This window comes from Carya illinoinensis, chromosome 1 (assembly GCF_018687715.1).
Source record: "Carya illinoinensis cultivar Pawnee chromosome 1, C.illinoinensisPawnee_v1, whole genome shotgun sequence".
Lineage (NCBI taxonomy): Eukaryota > Viridiplantae > Streptophyta > Magnoliopsida > Fagales > Juglandaceae > Carya > Carya illinoinensis.
The window spans coordinates 9,703,297-9,724,732 of NC_056752.1; the positions used below are offsets into that span (position 1 = coordinate 9,703,297).

The window sequence follows — 21,436 nt, forward strand, 5'->3', positions numbered from 1 at the left end:
GCTGGATGTGCGAATACTCGCCGCTCTATTACTGGGTGGTGCATGTTCTTAGGCAATGCACTCATTTCTTGGAAGAGTAAGAAGCAAGACAAAATTTCCAAGTCCTCTACTGAATTTGAGAATCGTGTTATGTCTTCCGCATGCTCTGAGATCACATGACTTCGTGGGTTATTGGGGAAACTTGGTTTTCGTCAACTGCATCCCACTCATCTTCATGCTGATAATACTAGTACTATTCAGATCGCCGCAAATCTTGTCTTCCATGAGCGTATGAAACATATTGAAGTCGATTGTCATTCCATACTTGAATCCTTTGACAAACATATGATTACTCTCCCTCACATATCCACTGAACGTCAAACTGCCGACATATTCACTAAAGCTCTTTCTCAGCACTGGCATCAGTTCTTGGTTGACAAATTGATGCTTCTTTATCCACCAGCATCAATTTGAGGGGGGATGTTACAGAGATACTTTTATGTTACAAAGTTATTTTTAGTAACTTTCTCAACCTAGATAGTATAGCAGATAAATAGGTTGGATGTAAATAGACTTAACGTGTAAATATGCCTGTGTACAATAACACCAGCAGCAATTAAGCGCTAGAATCACGATGAACATTGAGCGCCCTCTGTAACTCTCTTTATATAAATGAAGGAAACAAAAGGAAAAAGGTATTCAAACCAAAAACTGACAGAAACACCGTCAACCACCATAGAAAATGTCTATTGACACAAAAACATCACCTGCAGCTGCCGACAGCCACCAAGAGGACAAATCCACAAGTCAGAACCCCACAAGCACCGAGAAAACACTCACAACAAACTCATAAACTCACCACCATGTGAGAACAGAGAAGAAAAAAAAATTATTGTCACAACTCAGAAATCCTCAAGGATTAAGACCACAGAGAAATGATAATCAGAATAGAAGCTCTGATACCATGTTAGTTTTGGTCTCAATACCTCTTTCCATTGGTTTCTTTCATTTATATAGAATAGAGTTACATCAGAGAGCCAGCATTTTCAGCGTGATTTCAGCAATTGATTGTTGTTGTTTACACTGTACACATTAGGTATCTACACGTTAAGTCTATTTACAACCACCTATTTCTCTACTATACCATCTAGAAATAGAAAGGCCTAAAATTATCTCTATAACAAGTTAGTATTCGTACCTTGCAAGCCTAAGGCATTAAAAGTAGACACAGTCATCTATTAGACCATTGCTGGTGTGAGAAGAATTAGAGCTTATAGTAGGTGGCGCAGAAGAAAAAGAAGAGGACTGAACAGCAGCCTGAAATGCTTGGGTTGGCGATTCTAAGGCCACACTTGACAGTCTTTAATGATATGACCATCTTTCTTGCAGTAGTTACAAACTTTTTTATGGTAATTGCGGGCAATATGACCAAATTCCTTACAATTGAAACACTGCAACTTGTTCCTCCCTCTCCCTTGTGCTGCATAGGCTACATTCACAACCTCATAAAAGACTTTCTCAAAATTCATACCCACCTGAGTGAATAACCATTGTTCTTCACATAATAAATCTCCCAAACAAATATCCCAAGAAGGAACGGGACTATGGTTTAATAAACCAGCTCGAACAGGCTCAAATTCAGGGCAAAGTTTCATCAAAAACTTATCGCGTTGACTCTCAATATGAACCGCTTGAAGAGCCGAGAGGGCTGCAGGGGGAACCTTAGCATGAATAATAGCAAAATACTCACTCCAAAGATTAATAAAACCAGAATAAAATTGTTCAATATTCAAATTACCTTGAGTATAATTGCTAATTTTCACCTCCAATTGGAATTTCCGAGCACTGTGATTCTAGTGATAAATGCGATGGAGATAGTCCCACATAGCTTGAGCCATAGTAAAACAACGAAGATTGGTCACAAGATAGGGCTCAATCGTCCCCAACAGTCAAGAGACTACTTTAGCATCTTTGACCTCCCATTGTGCAAGTTCTTTTTCATAAGTGGGAACTTGACCAAAACCATCAATATGAGTTGATAATTCTTTCCATTTCAAAAACATTTTAAACTGAAATTCCCACATAGGAAAATTCCTTCCAGTAAATCAAATAATAGCATTCTCAATAGATATGATGAAAGCCACTTAAAATAGCAAGAAATCCAACCAGAAAATTTCAGAAAGCAATGGTAATAAGCAACGCACGGCAATAAGCAGCAATAATTCTCAAAAGAGAAGCCAAAGCAAAACGGGACACCCAAACCAAGTTCACACCAGGAAGCTAGCCCAAGCCCACGTCAAAATGGCCCAATGAAAATACCGTAACAAAGAGAGATTAGGAAACTATAAATCGCCGTGAATATAGTCACCTTCATCAGCCACACCAGGAGGAGTCCAAGCTGCCGACCACCATTTAGCCACCCACAGAATCTGCCAACAACCTCACAGCCACCCACAGACGCTGTTAACCACCACAACTGGCACAGAAACAGCACTCACAACTCCAAAGAACGCCGACAGCCACCAAAGTGATGAGGCCAGAAGTTGAAAACCACCACAGACATGCGAGAGAGCACTTCAGGGAACACCACAGCCACTAAAAACCAGACAAACGTGCAAGAATAGAGAAAAGAAAAATTTCCTATCGTCGCACCTCACAAATCCTCAAGGATAAAGACCACAGAGAAACGATAGTCAAAGTAGGAGCTCTGATACCATGTCAATAGGTCTAAATACCTTTTCCACCGGGTTTCTTTCATTATTTATAGAGAGTTACATATTTGTTGCTAGATATTTCAGTGCCTAATTGCTGCCAGATTTTCTGTACAAGTTAAGTATTTCCCACGTTATCTACAGCCTAATTATCTGCTATATACAATATAGATATACAGGCCAAAATTATCCCCGTAACACTACTATCACCTTTCTTCTGCCCCACATCCCGTGATTTTTTATTCTAATATATTCTCCTGTTATAAGTCAACCTCTTTCCTTCGATGTTTAAACCCATGAGCCAACTCAAAAGTATTTTTATTTACCCTACCTCTCCAAAATCCCTGCTTGTTCCGATCCTTTAAATTCACTTTCAGAGCTTTCAATTTTCTAGCTATCACAGAACTATATGCATGAGTGCACCAATTTCTGGACTTCTATCAACAAAACTATCCACTTTAAGCCACAAGTTTCAAAATTGAAAGCACCTTCACCTCCCATAATACCACCCGCTTCTAAAAGAATAGGGCAATGATCAAACATCAGTTTGAGAAAAAGTTGTTGAATTACGTCTGATCAATACTCCTCTCACCAAAAAAAATGATCAATTTAACTTGTAGAAGGTTGATCCATAATATAAGACCAAGCAAACAAACCACCATCTAAAGGGAGATCAACAAGATTTCAATTCAAAAGCCCCCACCTAACACCAAGCCACTCCTTACCTATATCTATTTCTTCATAAACTACTACTCAATCTGTCATCATACAACCAGATATGACACCAAGAATCTCCCTATAGCTACATCAATCTTCTCAGCCACCTCCTTGTTCACATATCTAGTCTGTCCATCTCTAAAGTCTAACTTCTGAAGGGAACATCATCTATGACTTTCACATGCAAATATAATTTTAGTACTCTGCAAAACTACCTCGACTTCATTTATTATTTCAATAAATTCTAATTAAAAAATAAGGGTACTTTCAGTAGGTCATATAAATGTATTCATGGATTCAGGAAAGTAGACATCTGCTATGGAACATCCTAAAATTGATGGACAAAATAAGTGGGGGAAATGATAGCCTTGTAAAGAAACATTATTCCACAAAAGTTCACCACAGGCTCATAGAAATATTCTTACCATCAAAGTCCCCACCAACAAGAAAATACGCATGCAAACCATGGACAACCGTTAGAAAATCAACAGTTTTTGATGCTGCAGCCAGTGCTTGCACATCACACATCATGTTAAAGACTGTAAAAATGCTGCATCTATTGTTAGTTTCATCATGTATTTGACGTCCCTGTCCAACTAAATTCAAACTATATGTATAAAATAACATATTGAGCTGCAGATACTATACCCAAAACGTAATTAAGAGAGAACAATTGGATGGATATTCTTATAGCTATAAACCTGAAATCATGCAGAAAGAAATATGATAGACTGAAGTTTTTGGTTGAGCAAAACAAGACAAGAAAGAAGATGGATTTGAAATAATGGAAGTCAATCTAATGTCCAGGAGTATCTTGAAAGTTCTCTAAAGATGATATCAAGATCAATCACCATGTTGACATTGAAAAATAATATTCCAGCACACATTGACATGTTCACCATTCAACTTTATAGATCATTACAAGAAAGTTATAATTTCTCAACTTCTAGAGACAAATGATCGCGGGGAATTCAACACTGATGAGACATGTATATAGGCTATAGCATATGTGCAAATAGATAAGAGGAAGATTCTGCCTTAGTACAGGCTGTAACAATATGTGAATACTTAATTCCTGTGCTAACTGGAGATTTTTATTGTCTTACAAAAATATGCCAGCTGTATAATCATTTAAGAAAAAGGGAAATCAGCTTAATCTTACCTGTCCAATAAGTTGTCCGCCAAAAACCCTTCCAGAATTGGGTGCATCTGGCAAGTTGATCCCCTGGAATATATCTACCTTCAAGAGGAAACAAAAAATACAAAAGAGCACAGAATTCAATTTTAGCATAAACCAAAAATTCAGAATCTCTCCATATGGGCATATGAAAGCATCTCCTAGAACATAAAATAATTTCTGGAACATAAATAAGAACATTTTGCCAAATACTCCGTGCATCAATTTTATTTCATAGCATTTTAGCTCACTATAGACAACTGCTGGAGATTAAAATGGACAAGTTTCAGCCTGTGTCAATCATCTAGGTGCACTTGAACTTGTGTTGGAGCATTCCAGCTTATTTCAATTTATATTGATCCATATCTTTGGCCATACATATTCTATTCCTGGGAAAGCCATCTACAATTTTGCAGCAATGACTACAATGAAGACCAATAAGTGTAGAACTGTGTGTTACCGTATACAATTTTAGGAGTTTATACAATCTATTAATATTAGCTATTAGCTGTATAGATTATCTTACCATGTATAGATGCTGAATTTTAGGAATCAGTTAGACTCTGTGTATAGCACGTACCTTTGTGTATAGATGGAATGAACGACAATGAATAGACATATAGTCACAGAGTCATTTTTCCAAAGAGTGCTCTCGGTTTCTCTTGGGTTTTCTGAGTGTTTTGACATGGTATCAAGAGCAAGGTTCATAGTTTGACTGTCTTTCATGAATTTTTTTTCCTTTCTTGCATTACCAGCATCTTCTAAGTGGAGCTCGTTCTTCTTGGCATTTTCGGCACTGTCTGAGTGCTTCTTGAGGTTATCGGCGCCGTTTATTGCTGCATCAGTGGATTTCGGTTCCTAGTTCCGTGTTTTTGGTTCCCAGGAATCTATCGGTGCTATTGGCTCCAAGTCAATTTTTTTTGCATTTCGGAATCTTCAGTTTTGTGGGCTGAGTGAATCGGCGTTATCTGGGTTTTTTGGTGATTATCGGCGTGGTGTGTCCATCATTTGGACTTTCGGCAGTTCGTGGGAGAGTGGGCAGTTCGTGTAGGTGTAGGTGCTTTTGTGGTGGGCAGTTCGGCACGTGTAGGTGCTTCTGTCGGCAGTTCGTGGGAGAGTGGGCAGGTATAATTTTTTTTTTTTTGTTATACTTATCATATTTACGGGCATCATGTCTTTTGAATCGTTTGCCGTGAAATTCACGGGTAAGAACTACTCTGCATGGGAATTTCAATTTCGTTTATTTGTTATGGGAAAAGAGTTATGGGGTCATATAGATGGGAGTGCTCCTACACCTCAAGATGACGCGGCTTTGTCTAAGTGGCAAATTAAGAATGCTCAAGTTATAACTTGGATCCTTAGCTCGGTTGAGCCTCATCTTGTTCTCAATTTGAGGCCTTATAAAATTGCTGCTAATATGTGGAATTATCTCAATACGGTTTACAATCAAGACAACTCTGCTAGGCATTTTCAATTGGAGTATGAGATGGCTAATTTCACACAAGGAAGTCTCTCAATTGAGGAATATTTTTCTGGTTTTCAAACTCTTTGGGCTGACTATTCGGACATTGTTTATGCTAATGTTCCCGCTGCAGCTCTCTCTGTTGTCCAAGCAGTGCATGCAACCAGCAAACGAGATCAATTCTTGATGAAACTACAGCCCGACTTTGAAATTGCACAGTCTAATCTGATGAATCGTGCTCCTGTCCCATATCTAGATGCTTGTTTGAGTAAACTTCTTCGTGAGGAGCAATGTCTACTCACTCAAGCTTCCATGGCACACCAGGCTCCTGCTAGTGTACCTATTTCTGTGGCTTATGCAGCACAGTGGAGGCATAAGGGGAGAGACATGCATGCTGTCCAGTGTTTTAGTGGTAAAGCTCTTGGTCATATTGCTCGGGATTGTCCCAAGAAATTTTGTAACTACTGCAAGAAACAAGGTCATAGCATCTCTGCTTGTCCCATTCAACCTGAACGGAAGCAGGGTACTGCTTATCATGCCTCCACTGGTGCCGGTTGTTCCTATTCCTGTTCCTACAGCCTTAGAAAACCCGAACACACTCACTCCTGAAATGGTACAACAAATGATCACTTCTACTTTTTCTGCTTTTGGGCTCTCGGATAATCATCAAGTTTCTTCTACACCATGGTATTTTGACTCCAAAGCTTATAATCATATGACCAATATTATTGTTCACCTTTCTAATGTCAGAAATTATGATGGAAATCTGAAAATTAACACCGCTGATGGCAGCTTTTTGCCTATCAGTGCTGTTGGTGATCTTTCCTCTTCCTTAACTGATGTTTTTGTGTCTCCTGCTCTCTCCACAAATCTTCTTTCTGTTGGTCAATTGGTTGATAATAATTGTAATGTCAATTTCTCTCGTTCTGGTTGTGTTGTGCAGGATCAAGTGTCCGGGAAGCTGATCGTGAAGGGGCCTAAAATGGGATGACTCTTTCCTCTCAATGTTTCTCCTTCTCCATTTATCCCTAGTTTTCTTTTACTTTCCTTTGCATGTAATGTTGTTAGTCTTGGAAATAAGATGTGGCATAGACGTCTAGGCCACCCAAACTTAGATGTTTTGCGTACTTTATTTAATTCTGGTTTATTGGGCAATAAAGCATGTTCTTCTCTTGATCTTTCTTTTGATTGTACAACATGCAAGCTTGGCAAAAGTAAAGTTCTACCTTTTCCTTCTCATGCATCTCGTGCCTCACAATGTTTCGATATTATTCATAGTGATATTTGGGGGATTGCACCTGTTGTTTCTCATGCGCATTATAAGTACTTTGTTACTTTTATTGATGATTTTAGTCGTTTTACTTGGGTTTACTTACTACGGGCTAAGGTAGAAGTTCTTTCAGTCTTTCAGCGCTTCCTTGCCCTTCTTGAGACTCAATTCTCTGCCAGCATCAAGATCTTGCGATCTGATTGTGGAGGTGAATATATTTCTAATGAGTTTCAAACCTTTCTCCAAAGCAAAAGGATCATCTCTCAACGTTCTTGTCCTTCAACACCACAACAAAACGGTGTTGCTGAGAGGAAAAATCGTCACCTCCTTGATGTGGTAAGAACCCTTTTACTTGAATCATCTGTTCCTCCTCGGTTTTGGTGTGAGGCACTTTCTACTTCACTTCATTTGATCAATCGCTTACCATCTCCTACGTTAAATCATGTTTCTCCTTTCTTTAAGTTGTTTGGTCATTCTCCTTTATATTCTGATCTTCGTACATTTGGCTGCGTTTGTTTTGTGCATCTCCCTGCTCATGAATGACATAAACTTACTGCTCAGTCTGTTAAGTGTGCTTTTCTTGGTTATGCTATCTATCAAAAGGGTTATGTTTGTTATGATCCTCATGCTCGTCGTATACAGGTTTCTAGGAATGTGGTTTTCTTTAAAAATCAATATTTCTTTCTATCTCATTTTGAGCCACCATCTGCATCTTTATCTCTTTTGCCTAGCTTTTCTGATTCCCCTACAATTGTGGAAATGTTTAAACCTGGTTTTGTATATGGAAGACGTAGTCGACATGAGTCTAGTTCCACTTCCTCAGTGCCCCCTCCCGATCATGACCTGACGCTTGATCCCGCTTCTGCTCCTGCTCCTGCTTCCACCACTCTTCGTCGATCTACTCGTACTTCTCGACCCCCTGATTGGTATGGTTTCTATTCTCCTGTCTCTCTTGTCGCTACTTTATCCTCTATTTCCATTCCTTCTTGCTACAAACAGGCCATGGAACATGAGTGTTGGCAAAATGCAATGCAAATAGAACTTCAAGCACTTGAGGAGAATCACACTTGGGATATTGTTCCTTGTCCTCCTACAGTCAAACCTATTAGGAGTAAGGAGTAAATGGGTTTTCTCTATAAAACTTCGTTCTGATGGTTCTTTGGACTGGTACAAAGCTCACCTCATAGTTCTGGGTAACAAGCAGCAATATGGGGTTGATTATGAGGAAACAATTGCTTCTGTTGCCAAAATGATCATGGTTCGAACCATCTTAGCTATTGCCGCTTCATAGTCATGGCAACTGCATCAGATGGATGTGAAGACCGCCTTTCTTCATGGTGATTTCCAAGAAGAGATTTACATGAAGCTCCCCTCTGGTATGACTACTTCTTCTTCTCATGATGTCTGTAAGCTACAGCGTTCTCTGTATAGGCTCAAGCAGGCGCCCAAGGCTTGGGTTGAGAAGTTTCGCAGTACAATTCTTTCATTCAGTTTTACACAAAGTCAATATGATTCTTCTCTCTTCTTCCACACGTCTGCATCGGGTATAGTCATTCTCTTGGTTTATGTGGATGATATTATCATTATTGGCACTGACTGTGGTTTGATTACTAAGCTTCAGCAGCTGTTACATGCAACTTTCCATATGAAAGATCTTGGCCAGCTCACATACTTCTTAGGATTAGAAGTTCATCATCGGGCTAATGGTATTTTCGTGAACCAGCATAAGTATATTCCAGATCTTATCACTTTGGCTGGTTTGGAGGACACTTCTTCTGTTGATACTCCTATGGAGGTAAATGTTAAATACAAGAAAGATGAAGGGGACCTTCTAGATGATCCTACTCTCTATCAGCGCCTAGTTGGGAGTCTTATCTACTTGACCACTACTCGACCTGATATCTCCTATGTTGTTCATCAGGTTAGTCAGTTTATGTCTTCTCCTCGGCATCTCCATCTTGCTGCAGTTCGACGCATCATCCGCTATCTTTGAGGTTCACCTACTGGCTACTCGTGGGTTGTTCTTTCCTACCGGCTCCTCACTTCAACTCGTTGCCTATAGTGATGCTGATTGGGCTGGGTGTCCGGATACACGTCAATCTACTACGGGTTGGTGTATATTTTTAGGTGATACCTTAATTTCTTGAAGATGCAAGAAACAAGATCGTGTGTCTAAATCCTCTACTGAGGCAGAGTATCGTGCCATGTCTACTGCTTGTTCTAAAATTGTATGGCTACACGGTCTTCTTGAGGAGCTTGGGTTTCCTCAGACTACTTCTACCCCTCTTCATGCTGATAACACGAGTGCTATTCAGATTGCCACCAATCCCGTTTTCCATGAACGCACCAAGCACATTGAGGTTGATTGTCATTCTATTCGAGACACCTTGGAAAGTCAGGTGATATCTCTTCCTCACATCTCTTCTGATCTCCAAGTGGCTGATGTCTTCACCAAATCTATGACTCGAAAGCGGCATCAATTTCTTGTTGGCAAATTGTTGCTGGTTGACTTACCAGCATCAATTTGATGGGGGATGTTACCGTATACAATTTTAGGAATTTATACAATCTATTAATATTAGCTGTATAGATTATCTTACCATGTATAGATGCTGAATTTTAGGAATCAGTTAGACTCCGTGTATAGCACGTACCTTTGTGTATAGATGGAATGAACGACAATGAATAGACATATACTCACAGAGTCATTTTTCCAAAGAGTGCTCTCGGTTTCTCTTGGGTTTTCTGAGTGTTTTGACACTGTGAAAGCCTGGTTTAAGGTAGTTGGTGGTAAAAGAGAAGAAAATATTAAAGAAATTATTATATTAAAGAAAAGAAGGGTGGATAATTAGCCATTCTGAATGACAAGAGTCCTGCAGCTGGCCAACCATGCTTGGATTGAAGGCATTATGAGTTGACTATATACTATTTCCAGGAGATTCTCTTTTTATGGCCCTTAAAAACTATATATCCACTAGTTATATTCGTCTGAGAAGTATAATATATTTTACGTAAAAGTTTATTAACTTTCTATAAAAGTAATTATATCTTTGTAAGGAAGGAATTTAAGCATATAAAAGGACAATAGCATATTGTACTTGTAGTAGTATTGAAATTAAAGGGGTGTTTGGGGTGGGATTATGGAAGTCTATTCAGTTGGGATGGGGGGACTTTGTCAAAAACATTAATTTCAAAGTGGGGACCAGGAAAAATATTTTTTCCTGGCATGATGTTTGGTGCGGGGATTTAGCTCTTAAATTTGCATATCCTAACCTTTTCAGGATTGCTAGAAACAAAGGGGCTGCAGTGGCTGACTCTTATATGTTTTCTAATAATATAATGCATTGGACTGTGGAATTTACTAGAGAATTATGAAGTTGCTGATTTCTTTGTACAATTATATGATACAAAAATTGATCAGAACAGGGAGGATAGGCTGCTGTGGGTACATGATCATAATTCCAGATTCTCAGTGAAATCTTTTTACAAGGTGCTAAATAGTCATGGCATATAACATACCCCTGGAAATGAATCTCGAGAGCAAGGGTGCCCAGTAAAGTTGCATTTTTCTGCTGGTTGGTGTTGCTTGAGAAAATTTTAACTATAGATAATTTGAAGAAAAGCGGTTTATATGTGATTGATTGGTGCTTATGTATAAAAAAGATGGCGAATCTGTTAATCACCTTTTCCTTCATTGTGAGATGGTAACAGTCTTGTGGAATGAATTATTTGCAAGGGTAGGCATTACTTGGGTGATGCCTTTGCATGTGGTAGACTTCTTGGCTAGCTGGCAAGGTTCAGTGTGTTTGTTTTGGTGTTTATGGCTAGAGAGAAATGGGAGGTTTTTCGAAGATTGTGAACAACATACTATGGGGGAATTTAGGGATTTTTTATTTAGCACTTTAAATTTTTGGGTGAAAAACCTTGTAAGGGACAAGAATACTTGTTATGCTTCATCTTAGTTCTGATTGTATTTAGGTGTATTCTCTTGTATACATCCTTTGTACTTGGGCAATGCCTATTTACTTGGAATAAAATCTCTTATTACCTATCAAAAAAATATTGAACAAGATATATTAGCAACAAAATTAATCAGTAAATGCTCACAGAAGCATAATAACTCAACATCAAAAGAGAACATTCTCAAACAATGTTTGGGTAACATACTTCTATTGGCTCCAAGTTTAATATACTCTCCATAGATAAGCAGGTCTCAAGACTTTTATCTCTGCTCCATATCGATTTTTTCTGTAGCAAACTACAATGTTCATGGGGTAGCACTAAGCATGTCAGCTGCCATAACAAACAACACATCAGGTCCTCAAACTAGGCATGCACATTAACAACATGTAGAGCTAAATCTCATAAGCTTGAGCAATCTGCATAATGCATAGGTTACAGGGAAACAACAGATAACAAAAAAAGAAACGCATGATTGTGAATATATATTGCAGCTACCTTGGACAAAGCAATTACATTCCCATGATGGATGTATGTAGATATGCCTGTCAAAACAAGTTCACATTTAATCGTCCACATAATTGTGGGCAGCATCTTGAGCATGTATACACCAACGGAAGTAATACAAGAAGAATGATAAATTTAACTTGGTTGAAAAATATATCAGGTGATGAAATCATGAAACTACAGTGTTCAAGAAAAAAGTAACAACATGGCAACTACCTAGTTCATACACCCTTCTGTAAAAACCATCATTTAAAGACAGAGTAAGGTAAGTAATAATATTATAATGCATTAAAGCCTATTTATAATGCATGATCTTCAAATATGAACTGCTCAACATGCTTAAGAAGATAATAACACAAACAAACCAAATAACAGGAGAAGATGCATGCAATCAAAAAATTTAAAGGGTAAGTTACTTACTGTAACCAAAATAATCATAGCACTTCAATTGGAACTTTGTATGACTTTCTTCATCACCAGTAGTGGATCTGAAAACTTCAGCCTGTGAACTCGGAGGTTAAAATTTTAAGTTTTCTAAAAGTTAATCATTTGAAAAAGGTCATCATCTCAATCTCAGTTGGGCTTACCTCTCCTTCCCATATAAAGTAAACTCCATCTCCACTTTCACCCTCGCAAACAATATACTCTCCACCATCTACACCCAAATATATTAAACAAACTGTTAGGTTTAGCAACAAATAGAAAAGGTTGAGCCAGAACCTCAACGACTGAATTGGGCTTCAAATCTTCATGCCCTTTTTCGTTAACACAATAAAATAAACACAATACAAGATCTGAGCAGTTGCTAATGGCTACAACTTACACACTAACAAGGACACTACTGACACAGCAAGACTGACCCAAACATGTAAAAAGGAAATGACCCACAATGCATAAATTAAAGAAAATAAAACGCTTAAATAGCACCACGCACTGAAAGCAAGTGTAACAAGAGGAAAAAAAAAATGAAAGATGAATGACAAACATTCTTCTTCAAAAGACCTTTCCCACAAGTTTCAAACATTTCTTCAAACGGGGAAAGTCTTCCCGCATTTTTTTTCCTCATCTACTGAATTAGTCCTAACTTTGAATGCTACCCTAAGAGATAGGGTCTCCACTTTTTGACCATTGTGGCCCATGCTAATAGCTCTTTCTTGTATGTTGACATGTAAATTCTTCCCTTAATGACTTGAGTGAGAAAAGATTTGGGCATATGCTCCTACATGAGAACTGCCCCAATGCCATCTCCAAAGGCATCACACTTGGTGATAAAAGATTTGGTAAAGTCAGATAGGTCTAAAACTAGTGGTATAGACGAAGTTGTTTTGAGTTCTTTGAAGGCTTGTAAAGTTCTTTCTGTCCAATAGAAGGAATCCGAAGTGAAGCAATTAGGGAAGCACAACTCCCCCATACCCTTTTCTAACTTCTCGTTCTAACTTGTGAGGCCAAAGAACCCTCATAAGCCTAGGGATGTATGGATAGGCTGATTTATCATAGTAGAGTTTGTGGAAAGATCAGCCCTTCACCCCTAGTATGATATTAGATGCCCTAAGTAGTTGAGTTCATGTGGCATATTAGTGTATTACCATAATTGAGGACCCCTCAGCAAACAATTGATGACTCCTTAACACTGTGAAAGCTACCTTTTGGAGCTCCAATGACCTACTAGAGTATTACCCATAATTGAAGATATCATTAAAAGGTACTAGGATGAACCTTTATAGATAGGCTTGAATGTATTAACTATTAAGCAAACATGAATTCTTGTAAGGTGGAGGGAGCATTGGTAAGGCAAAAGGCACTACTATGAATTTGTACCTGATCTTAAGTCTGTATTTGAGAAGATAGTGGCCCACTTAACTCATCTAGAAGTTCACCAATCACAGGTGGTAATCTATATTATATTTTACAGTCTCCCTATAAGAGACTTATATAGTCCAGTTATGATATGCTTTTCTCACTGACAATGCATATAAGGAGAAAAGGACTTCAATATCCTGAAGCATCTCCTGCACTATGTCCTTGATCTCACTTTTCTCTAAGTATGGATATCTACATTGTGTCACACATTTGTTTGGACCCCTCTTTAAGCTGGATTTTGTGACTATGCTATTTAGGGGTGGTCATCCCATCGGTTTTGAAAATGTCTTGGAACTTTCCAAACAACGTTAAAACTCTGGTTCAATAGGTTCAGTTAAGATAGAGGTGATGGTGTTACTGAGCCTCCCTTCTATCTATTCTAACTGGCCTGTAAAAGGTTTCTCCTTCCTTGAGGGACATCTCAGAGGGCTTAATCTCTGTTGTAGAATGTCTCTTCCACCAAGTAAGTTTAAGGCGGACACTTGCCCCTTTGGGCAGATTTTTCCTTGCCTTCTCTCTCCCCTCTGCCCTTCTTAGATTAGCCCACAGCCACCCTTGTGTGGCACACATTTCTTTCAGAGGTTGGCTTATCACAAATCAAATGGAAACTAAGCAAAAAATGGCCAAATCAATAAATTGAATCTCTCTCAAGAAAAAATCACCGAGATGACAGAGTAAGAAACAAATTAAACCTTGTCCGAATTCAAAACAGTGCATCAAATGGAAACAAAAACAAAATCAAAGAGAGCAAGTGAGTGTAATCAATCAGAGACAAATAAGAGAAACTATCCAGGTGGATCAGTGGTGGACTAGACCGCAAAAAGGAAACCCATTTTTACCAAACAGCTGGAAACTTTCTTTCCAAGCCATCAAAAGTTGAACGGGCACCAAAGGCATTTTTCTAGAGAGAAGAAGAAGAAACCAAGAAATAAAGGCTGAGCAGCGGGGGCCTGACCGGCGGCAAGAGATGTATGAGAGAGAGAGAGAGAGAGAGAGAGCTTGCATTTCAGATGTACGAAATGAAACCCTAAAAGACTCAATTCTCGATCAGTTTAAACTTTCAAATGATATGTTTTTTATTACATGTTATTTTATATACAGACATGCGGGTATATACCAGATGGATTTTTATTGAATATGCCTCCGCCTGCCTATGGTTTGGAACTTCAGGAATCCACCAGCTCGCCTGGGGTAATGGGTGGAAAACTTGAGAAGAAGACTAGATTTCCCTAGGTTTTGTGAGGAAGACCCTGCAGGATGGGTTTATAGAGCCCAACAATTATTAACTTATCATTAGAAACTAGCCTAACACAAACTTCTTATTGCTTCCTTCCATATGGAATGAAAATCCCTAACCTTGTATCACTGGTTGGTGGACTCAGGGTCCTTGACCATGGAGGAGTTCACAATGGCCTCGATGGTGAGGTTTGGGCCTTCATCCTCTAAAGATCCAGTAGCCATGATCACCAAGCTTAAGCAGATAAATTTAGTAGAAGAATACCGGACACCAATTGAGAATAACAGAGAATTTTCAGAGTAGCTATTTTAAAAGTGGACTGAAAAGGAAGATAAGGACTACTGTGAATATGTTCAAAACCCAAACCTTACCTATGCCTTTGGATTGGCATAATTATAAGAGGAAAATGTGACTTTGGAGTGCAAAACAACAGAACTGAAGGCTCAGGAGCAGGAGCGCTTCCAAACAATTTCCTTGCCTCCTCAGTATATTCCAGCACTACCACAACAAATCTTAGCAACCTCAAATTCACTAGAAGACCAAGATTACCAAGTCCAAAGACTTTCAATTTCAAATGAAATAAAGGAAGAGAAAGGTTTGTGTTATAATTAAGAAGATAAGTGGTACCCTAGGCACAAGTGTTAACAACCTAAAATTTATTTACTTGAAGGTGTGGAAACGAAGGCTAAGGAGGAGTTCGGCTCTACTTCAGTTAATAAAGCTGGCATTGAAGTAGAGATGCAGAAAACTGGAAAGAGATTGAGGAAAAACTAGAATTTTCCTTACATGCTATCACAAGGACTCTTGAACCAAGCACCATGATACCATGGGAAGATTGAGAATCACTCCTTTGTCTTACTCATTGACATGGGAGTACACACATTTTTCTTGCTGTAAATGTGGCAAGGATGAAATTCCAGTGCATTCCAGGGAGGGTAAATTTTCAGTCATGGTATCATTGGGGAGAGACTCTTCCTTCCTCATGTTGCAGTGATGCAGTCCATGTTAACATTCAAGGTAACACCTTCCAACTATTCTTATTATTTACTAAACCTAGCTAAATGCAACATTTTCCTTGACATCAACTGGTTAAGATCCTTAGTTCAATTTTGCAGCACTTCACTAAGCTAACTATGCACTTTAAGTGAGAGGGGAAGGATATTCTACCATGAGGGATAACCCGTACTAAAGTGTCCTTTGAAAATGGAAACAAATTGAAGGCTACTTAGTTTAGGAAGAAGAGACTCTTACTACGACTTGTTGAGTAAACAACATCCTTTCCTCATACAAACACATACCCCCAAATCCAGCAGCTAAGAAACAGATATTTTGACGTATTCTCAAGTTTTCCACCACCTAGGGTTAACCATCATGAAACTTCCTTACGGAAGGACCCAAAACCAGTTTATGTTGGACCTTATCGGAAGGCTGCATAGTCTGGAAAGAAGACTCTTACTACAATTCATTGAGACCCCAACACCCTTTCATCATACAAACAAAGACGACCACCACCCCCCCCCCCCCCCCCCCCAAAACAACACACACACACAAAATGCAGCAGGTAATAAATAGATATCTCAATGTATTCTTTGAGCCCAAAGGTCTTTCACCACCTAGGGTTCACGTCCATGAAACCCTCTAACAGAAGGACTCAAAACCAGTTAGTGCTGGATCTTCTAAGTATCCGTATTACCAGAAAAACAGAAATAAAGAATTATGCAAAGCATAGCCCATTGTCCCAACCATAGCCCATTGTCCTCCCCAATTTTATTAGTGAGAAAGGCAGATTATCAATGAAGGATATGCATAGATTATAGGGTATTAAACGAAAACAATTTGGAGGACAAATAACCTATACTTTGATTGAGGAACCAACCACTCCTAACTCTAACCAACTTTACATTCCTTCTGTGAAAGAATGTGATGCAACCAGCATGGGAATAGGATCAGTCCTCATGAAAGAAGACCGACGAATAGTCTTCATGATTCCAGCACAAAAAGACAAGAATTCTGTCCATATATGACAAAGAGTTATTAGTAATGATGGTAAGAAGTGAAAACCTTATCTTTAGGGCAGCAGCTTGAAATTAAAATGGATCGACAGGGCTTAAAGTACCTTATAAGCAAAGAATGGGCACTCCAGCTCAAACAGAATTGAATCACTAAATTACATGCTAATGATTTTGCAGTCAAATATGAGGGTGGCAAGGGATAATAAGGCAGCCGATTCTTTGGCTAGGATCAATGAAACAGAAAATTAAAGAAGCATCTACGCCCATTTTATGTAATTCTTCCATATAATTTTTAGGTCCATCTTTCCTTTGACACAGACTCCAAAATCAAGTTATGCAATGCATGCACAACAGTCACGTGGATTCATTCAGAGTAACATAATACATATCTCAAATGAAAAAAGTATTCTATGGAGCTTCTACAACCTCCTATTCCCACACAGAATTGGATTAATCTTGGCGTCGGTTTTGTGGAAGGACTCCAGAGTTCCCACAGCAGCATTGTGGTGTGGTAGTAGTTGAAAAGCTTCTAAATATGCTCATTACATCTTTCTCTCTCATCTCTACATAGCAGCACAGGTAGCTCAAATATTTTATGTCAACCTCTTCAAATTACATGAGGTATTTCCATCTCTAGCTCTTAATTGTATCTAGGTGTTCTTCCTCTTGGCTGCAAAAAATTCCTAGGGGCCATCGGGCTGGGGGTACTTCTCCTTGAATTAACTGAGGTGCACTTGCGGGAACCTTCTCCATTCATTAACACAGAGGATATGCACAGATTACAGCGTATTAAACGAAAACAATGCTGAGGACAAACGACCTATAATAGTGATTGATATGACAATACGAGCAGTCTTCATGCAAGAATGTCGACCAATAGCCTTCAGGATTCAGGCACTAAAGGAGAAGAATCATGTCCACATATGAAAAGCTCGTGACACTTCATTTAGTCAAATGGCAGCAGAAAAATTCAAAGATACCAAAGCAACAGAATTCCATTAACAATCATGAATCACAACGATTTATTCTTCTAAAAAAAAAAAAAAAAAGATAATACGAATTCACCGTAACGTTTGACGAGGACAACTTCTGCGATCTTCTTCAGAGATGAGCCCGGTAGTCGTTGAAGCAACGAGACGCAGCCCAAAAACTCGATCACTGCTAATCAAACCCGCCCCCCAAAAACAAAAACAAGAAAATTCACCCAACATTTCCCACACATGAAAACAAAACGATCAAACCATTGAAAAAGAATAGAAACGCTCGATTCACACGCAAAGTTTTCTCACTTCTACCACATTTCTTTTCATTTCCTGGGAAACCAAGCGGAGCCGTAGCTCTCTCTCACCTGCTTCGGCGTCCATGGACAAGATGATTTTGGGGTCGTTGAAGTCGGAGCCTGTAGTATTTTTTTTTTTTTTTTTCCTTCTTGAAAAGTCACAGACGTTAGAGAGAAAGCGCTGACAGAACTTGAAAAGACGTTGAAGACGAAAATCGCATTTTCATGGAGGGAATAGTACTTTAATGCACGTGACGTAAGACAGCCAAGGAAGCCCATTCTATTCTGTCACACAATATACTAATCCCACCACTGAGTGGACAATTATTCAATAAAAACTCTGTTCTGATCTTCGAATCATACATCATTTTTTTATTTTATTTTTATCACATGCGATATATAAATAATGAGTAATAAAAAATTAATTAATTTAAAAAGAATAAAAAAATTAAAAATAAAAATAAAGATAAATTTGTTAGATAAAGATAACGACTAAAAGTATTAGTAGTGAGCTCAACAAACTTTAGCTAGAAAATTCATTTTTACAAATTTTAGCTTGTCACTTTTTACAACACTAAATAATAAACTCAACAAATCTTTCATTATTATATTAAAATACTGATTTTAAACTCCGATTTCTGTAATTTTATATGTTCAGTTTCAGTATAATATACCACTAGAAATTCTCAACCTCCATAGCAAATAAACACACTCAGAGTGGTTTATCATCTTTGATTTATCAAATTCAATATACCAAAATCACATCTAGAAATTCAATCAAAGGTTGAGAATTCAAAAAAAAAAATGGAGTTCAAACAGAGATGAATCCAGAAAAATTCCATCCTGTACCAAAACTGATTCCACAAATCGCATAAAAAAATTAATATTTTACTGCAACTGAGAAATAATAAGAAATCGCATCTAGTGAGACTCCGTCCGGTGCACAGGAGTTGATCTCATTCAATGCTGCAGCTGGAAAGTAATATTTTACTCTAAAAATAATATTTAGCTAGTCTCTTTGCCTCAATAAATTTGACCAATCAAATGATTGATGGTCAAATTTACTATTTGACTGGTCAAATTTACTGTATATTTATTGAGTCCATTTTGACACTTTATTTCACATTTTAACTATGTTTTAGTTATAATTTAATTTTATTGAGCCTACTATTAATGCTCTAATAAAATTCTCACCTCAACGCATCCAATGGAACAAGCAAAGACCGTGAAAAATAAAACACGTGTCTAATTGGTGGTAATTTTAATTTTTAAACATTTTATTTTCTATCGATCGCTTAGGCTACAAATACAATTTTGTGGTGGCAATACAAGACTCAACTTGAACAAACAGTCCAAGCAGTCCACGAATCCACGTTATCAACTATACTACAGGATAATACCACTAAATTCACTCATTTTTTTTAACAAAATTTTATATTAAATCACTTTTTATATATTTCTTATATGTTCTATTAATATGATTAATTACATTATTTTTTTAATATAAAATAACTGTTTTGAATAATCACATTAATAAAATACGTAAAAAATATACAAAAGTGATTGATATAACGAAACTCTTTTTTTAATAGAGTTCAAAACTTACATTTTTAAGATTACAAATATCATTTTAGATCTTTATATTTTTTTTCTTCCGTTAGGAGCTATCATTTGGTGAAATTAAAAAGAAAAGAAATTGAAAAGGTAATTATATTAAAATTACAGTTAAAAATGGGTAACAAGAAATTAGTCTGGGTGCAGATTTCATACCTATACTAGGAAAATGACCATCATAAAAAGGCAATTTTCCATGTGACGGGGGCTTGCAATATTAATGAGTTCAAAGTCCTCAAAAATGTAGGACAAATGTTTGTGTTAATGTTGAAAAATCATACAATAGGTTAGAAGGGAGAAAAAGAGTCATTCTCAGCCCATTATAACTATCCGTGCCTCGATCAGCATGGTTTGAGGCCTTTGATAGCAGTTTGGAGCATCTGTATATGTATGCATGATAGTGAATAAGAAATAAATATAAAAAAAATAAAGAAATTGAGATACAAATTTACGTAATTCGACGTAATACTTACGTCTACAAGTACTTGGGGAGGAAAATTCATTATAACATAAGTATTTTATAATTTCTCATTTTTTATTGTGCAATAAAAGTCAAAAATCTATTTGTTGGAGAAGATATTTCCATCGGAGCTCTCATTATTGAGGTTGAAGAAATTCAAGAAAAAGTCAAAATCCTCTTTCTCATCTAGTCCGATCCATTTTTATCCCTTGGGCTTAAGAGTGGTAGGAATGTCAACTTTATTCCACTCCTCGTTGGCATGACTAACTTACTTTTCCTCATTTTTCAATTTTTTTTCTCATCTATTCTTTTTTTTCCCACACTTTCTTTTTCATTGTCCATTCTTTCTCTTTCTTCCTTTGTCTTTTAGTTGTTTCTTTTTTTCATTTTTCATTTTTTTTTCCCATCCATTCTTTCTTTTGCCTCTTACACTTTCTTTTTCATTGTCCCTTCTTTCTCTTTCTTCCTTTGTCTTTTTCATTGTCCCTTCTTTCTCTTTCTTCCTTTTCTTTTTCATTCTCCCTTCTTTCTCTTTCTTCCTTTGTCTTTTAGTGAAATTTTTTAATGGGCTAAACTTTATTTGGCTTTGGGATATTTTATCTCATTCAATCTACTTCTCAAAAAAGAAAGAGTAGTGATACTTGTACTTACACTTTACTTACAATTTTACTTACAAAACTCATTTTGTTAATTTTCTTTCAAATTTCAAATTTTATAATTTTCAGCATATCAATAACTGACATGCAGAAAAGTAAATTTTTATAAATTTTTCGTAAGCATATTTAGCATTTTTTCAAAAAATAAACATTGAACTGTCCTATAGAAATAAAAGCTAAATAGTTGAACCGTTGCCTGACGTGGAGAGGCCATGCGCATGAAGGTTTTATCCGATAGCAGGGGCTGATGGGTGGCAGCAAATCGGACTTATTAACTTCAGAGCTGAAGTAAAATGCGAAGGGCATGGTCAAGAGAATAAAAGTAAATTATTTGATAGCACGTCGAGTTACATTTTATGAGTTTATTTTGATATAACTAAAACATTTTTAAGCTAGGGAGGAATGAAGGAAAATAAGAAAATATAACTAAACAACTAAGGAAATAAGCCGGGATTGGGGGATACGCTAAAACCCCGATCAAAGGAGGGCAAAATGGCATGGTCAGGGGACGATGTCTGGTGGTTACGCATCGTTG

The 21,436-nt window shown here is 37.5% G+C and overlaps 1 protein-coding gene across 5 annotated transcripts in view; it reads right to left on the minus strand.

Moving 5' to 3' along the window:
- LOC122309874 (acyl-CoA thioesterase 2-like) overlaps positions 1-18,422 on the minus strand; it is a 61,065-nt gene extending 42,643 nt beyond the window's left edge. For 3 of the 5 annotated variants that reach the window (XR_006242545.1, XR_006242546.1, XR_006242544.1), the window contains exons 1-8: positions 18,241-18,422; positions 17,958-18,050; positions 12,371-12,438; positions 12,204-12,285; positions 11,775-11,821; positions 11,484-11,609; positions 4,570-4,647; positions 3,833-3,920 (exon numbers count right to left, since the gene is read on the minus strand). Coding sequence is in view for 2 of the 5 variants with exons in the window: in XM_043123619.1 (XP_042979553.1) it covers positions 3,833-3,920; positions 4,570-4,647; positions 11,484-11,609; positions 11,775-11,821; positions 12,204-12,285; positions 12,371-12,438; positions 17,958-18,050; positions 18,241-18,256 (598 nt within the window). In the remaining 3 variants the exon portion in view is untranslated. Of the gene's footprint in view, positions 1-3,832; positions 3,921-4,569; positions 4,648-11,483; positions 11,610-11,774; positions 11,822-12,203; positions 12,286-12,370; positions 12,439-17,957; positions 18,051-18,181 lie in introns of all 5 variants that reach the window. The other 2 variants (XM_043123629.1, XM_043123619.1) reach the window with 2 other exon arrangements.
- Between the last annotated feature and the right edge of the window lie 3,014 nt (positions 18,423-21,436).